We start from the raw sequence: 16,733 nt of genomic DNA on the forward strand, positions 1-16,733 counted from the left end.
AATACTCGCCATGGTCTGAAATCAAGCCTACTAATGTAGTAAAATTTATCATTTCATCTTTCCGAGGTAAAGCCTGGGACTGGGTTGAGCCTATTTATGATTCAAAGGATCCGATGCTGTCAGATTTAGTTACCTTTTCTGCGGCAGTCATTAAAGAATTTGGTCCAACTTATCCTGACAGTTCTCTCGGGAATACTCATCTCAACAAAGCCTCAAGTTCTGGGGTACCACCCTCTACTATTAAGCTCAGATACATTTCTTTGAGTCCTTCTCAAATAGATCTGGTATCAGAACAACCTGTCCCGAAGGATAAGACTCAAGGAGGCATAAGGATGATGAATTATAATACAGATTCTGACTACGATCCTGAGTACGATGAAAAAATAATTTCGGTAGTTCCCGTGATAGACACTTTGCAACTTAAGTCTTCTACTTCTAGTGGTTCGAAAAAGTCTCAGAAAAAGAAGAAGAGTCAATGACTTCCTGGTGACCAACCTTTCTATGACAAGTTGACCATTTTTTCCAATTATTTAGTCCCAATTGAAGTTTGAGAGACCATCTGGTAGTTGTGTACCTTGTTCTTCTAATCTTCAAAAACATCTTATGTCTTCAAAGATTTTTGACTTTCCTGTGTTTTCAAGTATTTTTTGTGTCTTTCTGATGAGTTCCAGCTGAGCTTTTATGGGTGTTCGGTGCCCACCCTAAAAGGAGGGGGTACTGTCAGGGTTCAGCCTAGGATCGGCTATCTCTTACCTCCGTGCCGGCTTCCCCTGACTTCCTTGTGGTCAGACGCCTGGTGCAGTGAGGGGTGAGATGCTGAGTATTCTACCTTAGGTGCTTTTGCTGACTTCCATGGCCGGCTGTGTGTTTTGGGGATCGGAGTTCCCATCATGGGCGCCGCCATGACAGTTCCTCTCATGTGACAGTCCTCCTAACCAATGGTAGCATGATCTCAGTCAGCTGTTGCTGTGCTCCAATAATCTGCTACCCCTGGGTATAAATCCGCCCCCAGAACTTCAGGAAGATGCTGTTCAACTTCGTTATTCCAAGTGCCTGTGTTACTCCCACTGTTGCTCTGTGCTAAATCCTTCAGCGTGTTGCTTCAGCCTGCTCACAGTTTTCCAGTTTCCTGTATTAGCTTCCATGCTAACCCTTACTCTGAGACTTTAGCTTTCTCACAGTACTTCAGTGTTTCATGTCCCTTCCCTGTGTGTCTTTGTATATGTGCTGCTAATTCCATTGCAGCTTTCCTGTGGCTATTACCCTGTGTCACTGAGGTGTCAGATTACCTGCTAGTACTAATTAGCTCACAGCTGGACCTCCAGCACTCTCCTAGTAATTGCCTTTGTCCAGTACCAGCATTACTAGCTTCCCCAGTTTATTCCTGCCTTCCCTCTGTGTTTTACTGTGTTTATCAGCTCCAGAATCTGTTGCAGTTCCTGTACATTTTCCTGTGTTTCCAAGCTAGCCTGCGACTGGGATTACTACATGTGCCTGTGTCCACTTTACTCTGTGTCTTGTTTGTGCAGTCAACACCTACATTTATAGCTTTCCAGTGCATGTTGGTGTTCTTTGCTCTGTGTATTGTCTCTGCAAATCATCTCTAAACATATCTAGCAATTCCCAATATATGCCTCTGTTTTTCTGTGCAATCAGCACTTGGATTTCTTAGTGATTATCAGTACACTTTCCAGTATTCCTATGCTAGCCTGTGATTAGGATCCCTAACAGCGTTTCAATATCTAAGCATCCAGGTTACATCCTGTGCTCTAGCATTTGCTTTGTTAAATATAGTTTCCGGTCTTCTGCCATTCCCAGGTACCTGTCCAGAGGGCCGTGACCTGCTCACTTGGTGCAGCGGAAAACCAAATCCCAATTGGAGGGGTCACTGGAGAAAACCACCAAGTGAGTAAGACTCCGCGCCTCTGGGCAGGTCTAGCCAAACCTGTGTTCGGCCGCAACTAGGAGACCTAGTCCAGTCACTTCCCAGGTCACCCAAACCCCCCGGCTTACCGTCCTCCACAGAGGAACATTTGCATCGGATCGTGACATCTGTTCCCTATGTCCCATCCAGCCTCCTACCCCATGTCACCCCAGCCATGTACTGTCACCTCCTGCCTTGTGTCTTTCCAGCCACACAACCACTGTGTCATTTCAGCTCCCCAATGTCATTCTAGCTCCCCATGTGTCACTCCAGTCCCCCATCACTGTAACTCCCCATTGCTTCTCAGAATACATTTCCCTCTGTCACTACAGCTCCATTCCCACCCTCCATGCCACACCAGTTCCCCCATGTCAATTCAGCTCGCCCTGTGTCACTCCAGCTGCACCCAATGTCACTCCAGCACCATGTGACACTCCAGCCTTGGCCACCCCTTTTAAGTTGCATAAGCCCAAACTTACCTTCTTGAGCTTCTGCTTCAGCACTATTCCTCTTCTCTTTGCGGCTCTTCTGCTGTGCTCTGCTGCCCTCAAGCGGCGCAATGATCTCATGCACGCTGTGCAGCTGGGTGTAGAGGAGAAAGGGCTTCTCCTCCCCTTTATGCCTGAGCCCTGCTGCTTTCTGCAGCTGTGTAGACACTAGACAGGAGCCTGGGAGGTGGTGTCACAGCGATAAGGTGGTCGGCCGGTATGGCCTACCGGCTACTAATTTCTTAATGGTACGCCATACCGCCTTACAGTACTGTCATTACTGCATAAAATATATACTTACCTGGAAACCGTTGCCACATGCCTGCATTTTTGCCGTCACTCACACAAACTGTGCTTGACTGTCAATCACCCTGTGTGAAAATAGTTGCTGCGAGTGACTATGGTAATGGACTTTGACGCATGCGTTATTCTCAACTGCTGAATAGGGCCCTATGTGCGGTATTGTATTATACAAAGTTGTCATAAATTGCACTATAGCACAGACTATATCTTGTATTTTAACAAACTGTTAATGCATGTAAACATTTGTCTGTTTACAGTGCATTTAGAATGCTACTGAGAAATTCATTATTTTACATTTGGAATGCATACTGGGCAACTTAATCACCCCCTTTCCCCCTCCCTTTCATTCTGTAAAAAAAAATGCAAAGTAACAAAAGAAAACTTACTGAATGGATTGATAAAGTGAATATAAGGAATTACATAAAAAAGTGACTTAACCTATAGCATAAAATCAGCTTTTTCTGTCATTTTTTCTAGTACCAGTATAGAAAATAAAAGCACACATTTGGTTGCTATGGGTTACTGCACCATTGTCTACTTTTAATAGATACCCAGTGTTCACTCTAGCTCCGGCGGCAGGCAGGGCGCCGGAGCTAGAGAAGGCACTGGCGCATTGAAAAGGGGGTGTGTCACTCTTGGGGGCGTGCCCGGCACTTACGGACGAGTGGGTAGTCCCCTAGCGCTGCTGACAGGGAGAATAGATGCTGGCCACATGCGCTCGGCGTCTATTCACCGGCAGTGACTGGGTCACCGCACATTTCCCCACCCGCGGGACACTGCGACCCGCGGGTGAAGACTGCACCCGCAGGCTGTGAGGGCAGGGCGCTTTTTGCCCTCCTGAAGGAGGGCAGGGCGCCACATCCCTCTGAAACAGCCTAGCGGGGACACCACATGACCTCAGTTTGTGATTGCATAATAAACTTATCATTCAATCTCATTATATAACCAAATGTCTAACTATAAAGCCCAAAGTCCATGAGCAGCATATTATTATTATTACCATTTATTTATATGGCGCCACAAGTGTTCCGCAGTGCCTTACAAAGTATGTAAACAAATAGGTGACCAATGACTTACAGTACAATGCAATACAATGCAGGACAAGGACATAGATAATATACATTGCTACACTAGCTACCATAACACCCACATAAGGAGCAGAGCTTAAGCAACCAAGTATTAGATTCCCTAGTGGGGAGTAAGAAGTAGATGAATGTAAAGTAGGGAGAAGCACAAGATGGTAGAGGGCCCTGCTCGTAAGAGCTTACATTCTAAAAGGGAAGGACAGACAAACAGGTGTGACACAGATGGGGTAAACGGAGAGGAAGGAGCATATAACAGCAAGTTAGTATGACAGCTGGAAGGCTTTAATGAAGTAGTAGGTCTTGAGAGCCAATTTGAATGATTGTAGAGAGGTGGAGAGTCTGATGGGGAAAGGTAGATGGTTCCAAAGGTGTGGAGCAGCACGGGGCAAAATCTTGGAGGCGAGAGTGAGAGGAAGTAATCAGTTGGCATGAAAGGCGGTGTGCAATAGTTGAACGAAGAGGGTGGACAGGAAAGTGAAGGGAGATTAGATCAGAGATATAAATGGGAGAAGATTTGGAGAGGGCTTTGTAAGCGAGGGTGAGAACCTTGAATTGGTTTCTGAAAGGGAAGGGGAGCCAGTGGAGGGCTTGTAGGAGAAGGGAGGCAGATGTAGAGTGTTTGGAGAGGAAGATGAGTCGAGCAGCAGCATTGAGGACAGACTGGAGAGGAGAGAGATGGGATTTGGGGAGGCCAGATAGGAGGAGGTTACAGTAGTCCAAATATTGAGATGACCCGTGAGTTTGAGGGGTTTAGTAGCATCCTGGGTGAGGAAAGGTTCTGATTTTGGAAATATTTTTGAGATGAAAATGACAGGACTGCAAGAGGTTCTGGATATGTGGTTTGAAGGAGAGCGATGAGTCCAGGATAACCCCAAGACAGTGTACTTTGGTGCTAGATGAGATAGTTGTGCCATCAATAGATAAATAAATAGTGGGAAGTGAGGTTATGGTGGAGGGTGGGAAGACGATCAGCTCTGTCTTAGACATATTAAGTTTAAGTAAAGAGACATCCAGGCATAGATAGCAGAGAGACCGTTCGAGATACAAGTTAGTAGATAGGGGTAGATATCAGGAGAGGTAAGGTAGATCTGAGTATCATCAGCATAGAGATGATAATGGAGATCGAAAGAGCTGATGAGTTCACCCTGAGATGACGTATAGAGGGGATAATAGGAGACATCCAAGAACAGAACCTTGGGGGACACCTACTGAAAAAGGCTGTGGGGGGGGTAGAGGAGTCATTAGAGGAAACAGAGAAGGATCGGTCAGAGAGGTAGGAGGACAGCCAGGATAGGGCAGTGTCACATAAACCAAGGGAGTGAAGGATGTGCAGCAGGAGAGGGTGGTCCACAGTGTATAAAGCAACAGAGAGATCAAGCAGAATGAGCAGAGAGTAATGGCCCTTGGATTTGGCAGCATGGGGGTCGTTGCTGACTATTTTGAGGGCAGTTTCAGTGGAGTGGAGTGGAGAGAACGGAAGCCAGACTGAAACGGTCAAGGAGGGAGTGTGATGAATGAAAGGTGGTAAGGCGGTTGTAAACAATACATTTAAGGAGTCTGGAGGCAAAAGTAATTAGATGACACCTTCAATATCACCATCAAAACTTATACCAGTAAGTGTCCCTAATACCAGTAGGTGTCCCTAATACTGACACACTAATTAATTTATCAAGGACTTGCCTATCTTAGAGCCCATTAGATGTGTGTAAGTCCTTGATAAATTAATTAGTGTGTCAGTATTAGAGATGTTAGGGACCCACCTGTATAAGGTTCACCGTGACGTGGTAGGTGGGCAAACATCTTTGGCCAAACATGTACTAAGAAACCTTACATTTAAAACCATGTTAATTATTGCAGTCTATTATAGATATTTTGATCATTTGTATTCTTAGTGCTTATAGTGTGCACCTGCTCCCCCCCCTCTCCTTTTTGCTGTAGAACTACTGGTCTCAGCATGGTAGCACCTATTATCATGTTTAATATTAGGATGTGCAGCCCACCCCCTCCCATGATCTGAAAATTCACAAACCTATTGAATTTCTTGAATTGAGTTAGAGGATGTTGGAACCCAGTGGGATTATTGTGGTGACTGAATGGAAAGATTGTGGGCATTAAATGATGTGTGCGCCACATAACTGCTCAGACCTCAGTAGCATAGACTACATGTGTGTATTCCAATGAGCACACAATTCTGTGAATTTGCAGCTCCACCATTTTGTGAGTGACAGCAATCTCACTCTGTGAGAGTGCTGAATATGCAGTTAACCACATGGTGTGATGGCATACCATATCTGTATTGTGCAAGGAACATGTCCATTAAGGCGTCAGCCTTAATGATCGTAATTTCATTGCTTTTTGGAGTTTGAGTGGCAGAAATTCAATAGGTTTGTGAATTTTCAGATCATGTCTACAGTAAGCAGCCTTAATGGGATATGTGCATCCATAAGGTTTTTTGTCTATGGGAATTTCATCGCTTTATTAAAATTTATTAACTATCAGGGTTTGGATGAGCAAACTGGGCCACCTGCAGGGGAGATGGGCAACAAAGTGGTACACTAACGCAGGTGGAAGAGGAGCCAGCACACAGGAGGTTGGTTTGGGAGGTGCAGAGTGCGAGACGACTGTAGGCGTGTGGGGTAGCGGCAGCAGCAGTGGTGCAGAGCAGTGACAGCGGTGCAGTGCAAAGGGGGCATCAGCGGATAACAGAGGGCTCACTGGTAGTGCACATGCCCCTGAGAAAATAAAATCCAATAAGTCACAGATGCACGAACGCAGCAGTGAGATCCATCTACGCATCTGTGTTAAAAATTAAGTGTGTAAAATAAAAGAAAGTGTGTCCCCCCCCCCCCCCCCAAGCACAACCAGCATCGGGCTTTTGACAGCCAGTACTGGTTGTGTTTAAACATTGGGACAGATGGCGTAGGCTTCCCCTGCCCCCCCCCCTCCAAGCACAACCAGCACTGGGCTAGTCAGAACCAGTCCTGGTTGCCAAAATACCTGGGACAAATGACATAGGGGTCCCCCATATTCAGCGCAACCAGCACTGGGCTCTGAGCTGGCCCTGGTTCTGGAAATACATTGGGAAAAATGCGTAGGGTCCCTCTGTATTTACCAGAACCAGCACTGGCCTCTTTATAGTGGGGAGGGGTTATTCCACAGCCAGGGGAGCCCTTTCCCCGGGCCCCCCAGCCGAAGCATTACCCCTCACCGCTAGTCTGCCAAGGCCAGGGATCCCTGGGGAGCTGGGGGACCCCCCAATAAAGGGGTCCCCCTCTCCAAGGCACCCCAGGCCCAGGCTGATAGCCCGGGGCTATCCCCAGCACCCCTGGGCGGTGGCTGCTGGGTTGATTGTGTTGTGTGGTGCATTTGAAAATATAAATATTGTCTTTTGCAGTAGTACTACAGGTCCCAGCAGGCAATTCCCGCATACTGGCATTTGGAGAAACACAAGTACCAGCACATGGGGGGCACTAAGGGCCTGCTGGTACCTATAGTACCTCTGCAAATTAAATATTAAAATAAAACAGACACCGTTTTTTAAAACATTTTATTTAGCAGCACCTTCATTTGGACGGCAATGGCCATTAAGCTCTTATTCCCGGCTGCCGCCCATCCAGGGCTTACACGGCGTCTTCTGTCTTCGGCAGCTCTTCTCTGCTGCTTCACGGCCGACGACTGAGTGGACGGCGCCTCGCGCTGGCTGTATTTAAGCCAGCCGAGGGGCAGGGTGATGACGACGTGAGCCGTGATTTGCTCGTGGCGGCTATCTTTGAATTTCAAAAATGGCGTTGAGGTGCCATTTTTGAAAAGGGCACGCTCTGTTCTCACCATTGAAGCCAAAGGTGAGAACAGCTCATTAGCTGAGAGGCGGAAGGCTCGCCTCTCTCCGCCAATGAGCGCTCCGCACCGGGATATCTGAACTGACATCCCGGGCGGAGCTGTTATTCGGGTAGTAGTATCCTTTTTTTTCCCCAAGACCCTGGATTGCCTTAAGAGGACAGATCCACGCATAGGAGGAGGTGAGTATGGAATTTTTTTTACAGGTACTCCATTGGATTGTCTACTGGAGAAGAGGACAGAATGGCTACAGGGATACATAGGTGAGTATGTGAGATAGTGTGTGCATGTGTGTGTGCGTGTATGTTTTAATAAAATGTTACTTTTCTACGGAGTATGTGTTCTGTGGTTTTTTAATATTGCTTTTGCTGTGGAACTACAGTTACCAGGAACCCCGTAATGCCCTGCATGCTGATTCTTGTGGTTCTCCAAGTACCAGCATCCGGGGGAGGCTTGCTGGGACCTGTAATTCCACAGCAATAGACAATATTTTAACTTTACTTGCACAACACTACACAATCAACCCGGCACCCACCGCCCAGGGGTGCTGGGGATAGCCCCGGGCAATCAGCCTGGGCCAATGGTGCCCTGGAGAGGGGGACCCCTTTATTGGGGGATCCCCAGCTCCCCAGGGATCCCCAGCCTGGGCTGACTAGCGGTCAGGGGTGATGCTTTGGTTGGGGGGGCCTGGTGAAAGGGCCTCTCTGGCTGTGGCATCACCCCTCCGCTAGAAACAGTCCTGTGCTGGTTCTGGTAAATACAGGGGGACCCTACGCATTTTTCCAGAACCAGGGCCGGCTCAGAGCCCAGTGCTGGTTGCGCTGAATACGGGGGACCCCTACATCATTTGTCACCCGTATTTTGGCAACCAGGACTGGTTCTCAAAAGCCTAGTGCTGGTTGTGCTTCATACGAGGGATCCCTACGTCATTTGTCCCCTGTATTTAGCACAACCAGTACTTGCTTTCCAAAGCCCGGTGCTGGTGGTTGTTTTTGGGGAGGGGGTCACGCCACTTTTTTTCTTTTTTTAAACACTGGTCCCTGCTTCTGTGTTTGTTTGTTTTTTAAACACAGATGCAGGTATTACGGATATAGGGCCAAATGTAATAGGGTGAGAGTTTCTGACACTTTTTAAACTTTGCCAATGTAATAGAGTCCAAAAACAAAGTAACAGAGCGAACTTGCATGTTTTTTTTATACTTAAAAAACTCTCACGATTTAAAATCTCATTCAGATGTTTTCCCATTTTTAAGATAAAACTCAACCAATGTGAGAGTTTACTGCTAAACTCTCACATTTTCTAAACTCTCACCCGATTACATTTGGCCTATAGTGTTCACTCTAGCTCTGGCGGCAGGCAGGGCACCGGAGCTAGAGAGGGCACTTCCATGCGCGCGTGGCCATTGAAAAGGGGACGTGTCTATAAGACGCATCCCATTTTCGTCACTCTTGGGGGGGTGCCCGGCACCTACGGACACCCCGGGCAGCCTCCAAGCTCTGCCGACAGGGAGAATAGATGCCGGGTGCGGTGACACTGTGACCCGTGGGTGAAGACTGCTCCCGCAGGCTGTGAGGGCAGGTTGCTTTTTGCCCTCCAGGAGGAGGGCAGGGCGCATCACCCCACTAAAACAGCCTAGCGGGAACGCTAGGGTATTCCAGATCCGAGCCTGCATCTTTGTGCTGCTACCTTTCCCGGGTCCTAACGCCTGCACCACCACCGCCCGCACTGTCGCCGCACCACCACCACCGCTAACGCCCGCTGCCGTCCATGGTTCCCGGCTGCAGCTAACGCCTGCTAACCCCTACCCCGCATCACAGCTGCAGCAAACGCCGAATTCCTTCCCCCCTGGACCAAGCTACCGCCCGCAAACGACGGCCATCTTGGTACACCCAAATGAAGCCACAGTGAATACACCTGCTGGAGGCTCCTACTGCGGCTGCGCAACAAGTTGAAAAGTCCTATCTATTCAATGGTGCATTCTAGAGGTAATAGTTTAAAAACTGTAACTTTCTAACTTACCTGAACCCCAAAAGCACGTACCCTGGCACAATAGCTACCTAATAAAACAAACCCCAAGTCTAAATTCGCCCCCTACCCTGAGTTATGTCTTCCCAAAAAAAAACGCATAGACTACAGTAGAAAAGTGGTCCTAATTGAGAATGTCAGAAAAAGGTGACAGTTTAAAGCTTTAGATCACTCCCAAATCCTCATTTTTTGTTTTTGCCCTGAAATTTGGCATGCAGCACCGAGCGACAGTTCTACCCGCCCGTGTCAAATTTCAGCTCGATAACTCCAATAGCTTTTGAGGTGAAGCCCTTAAACACCTGCCCCCCCCCCCTCCGGAATTCTCAATGGGAGAGTTGTCGTTTTTTACACGCAGCCTTAATATAAGGGTACAATTGTGCCCTTATAATAATAGAATATTACTAATGCTGCATGTTTTTCTCAGTATCACAAAGAAATAATTAGCACCACCTGTGGATCTTTTAACATGTCAGCCAGTAAATAATGCACCTGTGCACAAACTAGGAGATCTGGAAAACATACACTATTAGGGGTGCACTGCTATCGACCATCAATAGGATTAATTATTAATACTGTATAATAATACACTATCCAGTGCGTAAGGAGACCAATATGTACATATATGTCCAGGGCAGTGCTAGGTTCTTCTGCTGCTCCACGACTTGCTCTAATGCTTTGGAATGGTGCCCACATCTGATATAAACGCATTCAGCTCAGACAGGAAGGCCCTACTGCCGCATATAATGGCTTACTGTGATCGCTGGTCCTGTATATGCTGGAATTAGGGGACACAATACACTTTGTATGATGCATATTAAAGCTGGTTAAGTGCTAATTACACTGTCTTCATGGACTGGCCACACTCACTCTAAAATCAAGCATTTGGAAACCCCCCTCTAAAAATCCTGTGTTTGCCACTGACACCTGCAACATTATTTTCTTTGCAGAAGGTACTTGGTAGATATAGTTAGCATTCACAGTTGTGATGATTCTGAATTAAGGAAAAGATTGGTAACATTAGTAGTGTGTTATGGAAGTGGTTCTATTTGTAAGCCTTCACATGCTTATGGATCACTTTCTTTATTGCACCTGAAATTGTTTTTGGAAAGCTGTAGCTTAATATATTCAGAATAGATTGTCATTTCTCTCGGCTATCACACTCCATAACCTGTTAGATTAAGTAGATGCCAGTTTTTTTCTGCCAAACCGTTTTCTTAAATAAGCTGCAGGTCAGGATTTCTATACATCACAATTAGCACAAAAAGATGGGTTTTGGTAAGACAAGGCAAAATTAGGCTTTGTAGCATAACCTTTCTGTCATTTTCTCAACTATTTTGTAAGATATACTAAATTCAGTGAAACATATATTCTTTGTTGTGACCTCCAGTAGCAACAGACTGTCAGTCTAAATTATAAGCGTTAGAGACCAGTGATTCTAAACTTCAGTGTTATTATTTAAACTTGACCCCAGGGCTAAAACTTCATGGCATCATCTGCTCCAGACATTGTCAGGTTTGATTAACTGCAAGGGAAAGCTTTCTCCTTTGGTACTGTATATATTAAGCGAAACATGACTTGTGAACAGCGATTTGCTTGAGTCATACAGATTGCTGCATTCCTCTCCATGCTTTGCAAACACTGAAACACTGCCAGGGTATAATTGGTCATGTACTTGTTTGTAGAAATACGTTTTATGTACACACACTTCTAGTTTTGAATGATCATTGTATGTATTGTCAGGGCTACAACTAGGGGTGTTCAAACAGTGCCAGTCCAGAGCTCTGGGGGCAGTGCCGTTGCTGCCCCACGAAACCTGCATGATACCAGGTAGCCTACTTTCTATTACAGGGCAGCATAGAGCCCTGTTCCTGCCCTGTGTATTCTACCGCAATTTTGATAGCATAGAAGAACTGAATCCAGAGATAGGGACATGTGTCCGAACATGATTATTCTGTCTAGGGTCATGGAAGTAGACCATTCGCGTCTTCTGATGCACAATAGTGTTATTTATAGTATAATATGTGGCAATGTATAGTGTGGGAACATGAAATGTTTTATTGTTGTAGTCATTGTGCTTTTGGGAGAGTGTCCCCACAACCAGATATACATGGAACCAGCTGTTCCAGCGATGATGGGATCAATGAGGATATGGTGCATGCTATAATAACTCCAGTGGAGTGTTTACATCAAGATGTACAGGTACAGAATCTATAATTGAGACTTAGACTAGTACAAGTATTGGATTTTTCAATAACTTGGAGCACCAAGCCTAGATCTAGCAAACTACAGTCAAAAAATTACCCATTTTCCCCTCTTCATGAATTGTCAAAGTTACTATAGGGAGAAGTGCTTAAGGTGCGTACACACGTAGCGATCTTTTGAACGATTTAGTTATAACAATGAATGAAACTCGTTCAAGCGCGCTCCCGTTTGTAGTTCATTTCAGACTGCCCAACATAACAATTTTCATTAAGGAAAGGAACATTTTTTGTTCATCGTTGTAAAAATCGTTTATTACACTTCAAAAAATCGTTCACTTTTTCAAGGGAAAATCTGACAGAAAATCGTTGGTTACAAAATCGTTACGTGTGTATGCACCTTAAGTGGTCATATCTGTATATATGGCATTATCACCTTGCAGTAACAATTACACTCATCAACACTCATTATATTGCCAAGCATATTATAGCAATTTTGGGGTAACTGTGGCATTGATTCTGAATATGACATCAGTTTTCTAGATTGACTCTAATTTTTGAGATACACGGATGAGAAATCAAGAAGAACACTAGTTGGGTGGTCAATCACTTATTTATGGAGGGGGAATATTCTAAAATGATCGCGAAGTGAACACCTAGAATAGTCGCGTGCCTCACCTCCTAGAATGTACCAATATATATTCCATTCCATTATATCAAGAAATAGAGACAATTAACTGGTGCACCCCAGCTTCCAATTAATTTTCCTATCCTAGTTCAGTACACAGAATAGAAACCATGTATTGTAAACCTGACACGGTGAACAAATAATGTGCACATGAAATTCTAGTGAGTATTTGTAATTCAGAAACTATTTGCAACACTGCTGTAATTTTGGTAGTCTCTTTTATAGGGTGGTAACATAATACATTTAGTGGAAAATTTCAGTGGTACAAATCTTCTTCTGTGCAAAACAAATCATTTAGTTATGAAAATTATTTACTGCAAAATACATTACATCTACCAGAAGGTGGTGAGTTTGGGGGTTATATTTGCGCAGTCTTTTTAAATTGGTACTTTTGGTTTCATTTTGACCTTGTACGTCTACAACTTTACTGTTTACTGGTAGGGTATAAATTGAGGAGTCAGATCTGAAGGTGCCTGGGTAGGTTTATTGAACAAGTGTACATTTGCGGATGGAGTGATATTTGCTGTATTGTCCTTAGTGCATTTGGGTTAATTGGGTATGTGATGTGAAGTGAGTAAGCAGTTAATGAGTAGCACCTACATTATGCTGGAGCCAAACAACTTGAGAGCATGGATAATGTGTGTCAGTGTGAGAGGTCTGCTCAATGACCGTGCTACTGGCTGTCATCTGTAGGGATTTAGATTACTTCCTTCCTAGGTCTAGCCTACTGACAGAAATAACGAACTCTTATCCTTGGCAGACATATCCAAATCTTAGTCTTTTATTATGAAAGATAAAATGAAATGTTTGTTGTGAAGCATTTCATATAAATAGGCATGCAACCTTTCCCTAACACACAATTTCTTCCTTTGTCGAGCTGCCTGCTGCAGTACATGAAAGAAGCAATAAAGCAGGGATTATTCTATAAGTACAGATCATTTTCACAGTGACAATTTTATTTTTGTATCGTGAAATGAAAGGCTATTTTTTTCCATCATGTTTTAGAAAAAAAGCAACATTGCTCGACTTGGAATCATAAACAATCCCACCTCCAAAATGACTGAATATAATACTGTGATATCCCGCGCTGTATGGGCCACTCTTCTTACACAGAAAAGCCATAACATGCTGAAGTTTCTTGCAAAGCTTTCAGAAGAAGAAACCTTGGATGCACTTATTAAAGGACAGAAAATAAAAGAATTCCTTGTTACGGTAAGCAGACCTTTTATTGTGGTGTGGATTCTTTCAAGGTGAATATATAGAAATTACAGACATACTGTACCTGCAATTCAATTAAACCCAGCTGTTAAATGCTTCTCTACCCCCAGGAATTGAGCATAAACAAATTTTATTTGACATCTTGTACAGTGACAACATTTGCTACATCTATGCTCTGGAATAAAATAACCCTCTCTACTATAATTGTACGGGTAAAAAAAAATTACTTTGCAATCTATTGATTGTGGTTGTACTCATTCAGAGTAATGTTATACACTCTTTATTACAATATTGTTTGTTTTCGATCGCTCTCATTCTTTGGTAATTCATTTAAAACATACTTTGTTGAGGTTCTGATAACTTGTACTCTCTCAAGCCCTCTAGTAATAGACTAGAAAGATACTAGTCCTCCTTCAGAGCGAGGAAGGTAAAAGGCTATAAATGAAGAACACAAATTCTCTTGTGCCCCCCTTACCTACACACACCTATTACCTAGAGGTCCCTCTCCTACCTAGGGGTAGAAAGGACTTTCGGGGTCCTGGGAGTCACTAAGGTGCACTGGCCAGTTAAGTTGCCATTGGGAAAGTTGTTACATTTTTCAGTGGGGGAGTTTTGGAAACTTCCTTAACGGTGACACATTTCTAAGGCATGTGTTCCACTCAGTTGTTTATGGACACCGGAGGTTGTCTCTGGGATCTGTTGCACAGGGGTCAATCAGTGGAGAGGGATATGGACCAGTAAAGTCTGCAAGGTGTAAATAGTAAGCAGATTGCATTGTCAGCGTCTTGTCTGGTTTATTCTAGTAGGCTAGTTTGGCATTTTAGATTCCACCTTTTTTCTCAACTACCTTGTAGCTGTCGAAGGTTATCACATTTTTATTTAAATGCAGTTGCTCTGAAAGAATGTTGATAGGGTGACACAGTGCTGCATACCTTGTATTGGCCTTTCATTTTTCTGCCTTATTCTGTGGCTTCAGCCAAACCAAAGTTTCCACCATTCTTCAAGCAGCCCAAACTAAAGTCTAAGTTCTGACAACTCCTAATCTGACAGCTCTGGAATTGCCACATAGTAAATTTAGCCCATATTGTTTTGAAATACTTTGTTGTTTCAGACTGTCGTTAGTCTCTCTGACCAGCCCTGTCAATAAAGTCCTCTTGTCTATCATATGGTGTGGCAGTAGCAGAGTCCGGCTCTCCCTGGAGGAATAATATCCAGCCGGGTACACGCACAGAAGTGACAATACAGAAATAGAGAGTTTGGTACAGCATAAAAAAAAACTCAATTTTACAGCGGCATGTATGTATATATAGGTTGGGTCTCTCATATCCAAATTTTCCAAAATACTGATTTTTTTTTTTTTTTTAAGCATGACTGAGATAGTAACACCTTTTGCTTTCTGATGGTTCAGTGTATGTAAACTTTGTTTTAAAAATATAGTATAAAATTATCTACAAGCTGTGTGTATAAAGTGTATATGAAACATAAATGAATTTCGTGTATGTGCACAAACTTTGGTGTACAAAATTATTAAAAATATTGTATAAAATTCTTAAGCCTGTGTATAAGGTGTATATGAAACATACTGTAAATGCATTCTGTGTTTAGACTTGGGTCCCATTTCCAAAATATCTCATTATGTAGTCTCACTCCCAAGATATCTCATTATGGTATGCAGCTATTCCAAAATTTGGAAAATCCGATATCCAATATACTTCAAGTACCAGTCATTTTGGATATGCGAGACTCAACCGGTATTATGATAACAGGGTAATTAGGTCAGTGGTGTAGTGGCTATATGCATGATAAGGGTCCACACGCAGCTTTTCAATTAAAATAAATGGAGGTAACTAGAAAATCACTGCGCATAGGGTCGTGTCCTAATGGACGGGCTGTGCTGCAACTATGGAGAAGGGTGTCTTACCTTCTGATAATGAACAAACAATAATAATATAAATGCCCACAAAAACCCCTATTATAGTGTGGTGATAAATGATTGATATGCAGCCATGAAAAAAGTAAATCTAATCTTTAGTGATCAAATAAGTAAGTAAAACTTGCAAAAACAAACAATATTTGTGCATCATAGGTGAATGTAATCCTAGAAACCTATGTAATCAAGAATGTCCGAACGGTATAGTTCAAGGTCAGGCAAACCTTATTTGGTGACACACAGGGTAATATTAATGGCAATGTAGATTCAATAAACTCTAAAGAAAATATATATTGTTAATGGATGAGGTAGGAAACCACAACAGTTAGATATAGAAATGTCTAACATTTATGTTATTGTTGCTTGTAAAATAAATGTTTTACTGTCGGCATTCAGGAACAACATAAACAACCTAGCTCCACATTCAGGGAACTAACTTGAACCCTGACTATTATGAGCAGTTAGTTTACAAACATAAGTTTCTCAAAAGTCTCAATCCTGTCTCTCACAATTGTAAACATGGCCTCCTGGTCTTAACACAGTCTCTTGTGGTCCTCCCTGCCTCCTGCAGTTATGGACGCTGGCCGCCTGGCCTGGCTTGGCTGCCACAACTTCACACAAACAGTCAGATATTGTGGTCCTCCCTGCCTTTGGCAGGTCTGGACACTGGCCTCCTGTCCCCCACTGGCCTCCAGGCACACTGGGCTCTGTAGCTGCCACAGTCACACTTAGCCTTTCTTCTTGCAGCCTGACTGGTCTGCCTATTTAGCTTACTTGATCTCTGTACACAAGGCAACCTCTGGGTGTGGTCACACTTACTATTTCAACATGTGTGGGCGGATCCTTCCAGCCCCACATAAAATCCATGGGACGCTATCGCCAGCTAGCTTTGTATTGTCACACATTTTGGAATGATGCATTTTTATGGTGAAGTCCCTCTCTTGGGTTTCCTTTTTTCCTCATTTTGTGGTACCATTTGAATTCCTCTCTAACTTTCAGCCTTAAAGAACTGTATTGGCTACTGGCATGTTTCACTG

The 16,733-nt window shown here is 44.0% G+C and overlaps 1 protein-coding gene across 4 annotated transcripts in view; it reads left to right on the plus strand.

The window, feature by feature from the left end:
• Positions 1-16,733, plus strand: part of UGGT2 (UDP-glucose glycoprotein glucosyltransferase 2) — a 428,047-nt gene that overhangs the window by 188,034 nt on the left and 223,280 nt on the right. For all 4 annotated transcript variants that reach the window (XM_088458942.1, XM_088458958.1, XM_088458949.1 and 1 more), the window contains exon 21: positions 13,554-13,760. In XM_088458942.1, the coding sequence (XP_088315068.1) occupies positions 13,554-13,760 (207 nt within the window). The remainder of the gene's footprint in view (positions 1-13,553; positions 13,761-16,733) is intronic.

Source organism: Taudactylus pleione, unplaced genomic scaffold, assembly GCF_031769625.1.
Source record: "Taudactylus pleione unplaced genomic scaffold, aTauple2 ptg000041l, whole genome shotgun sequence".
Classification (NCBI taxonomy): domain Eukaryota; kingdom Metazoa; phylum Chordata; class Amphibia; order Anura; family Myobatrachidae; genus Taudactylus; species Taudactylus pleione.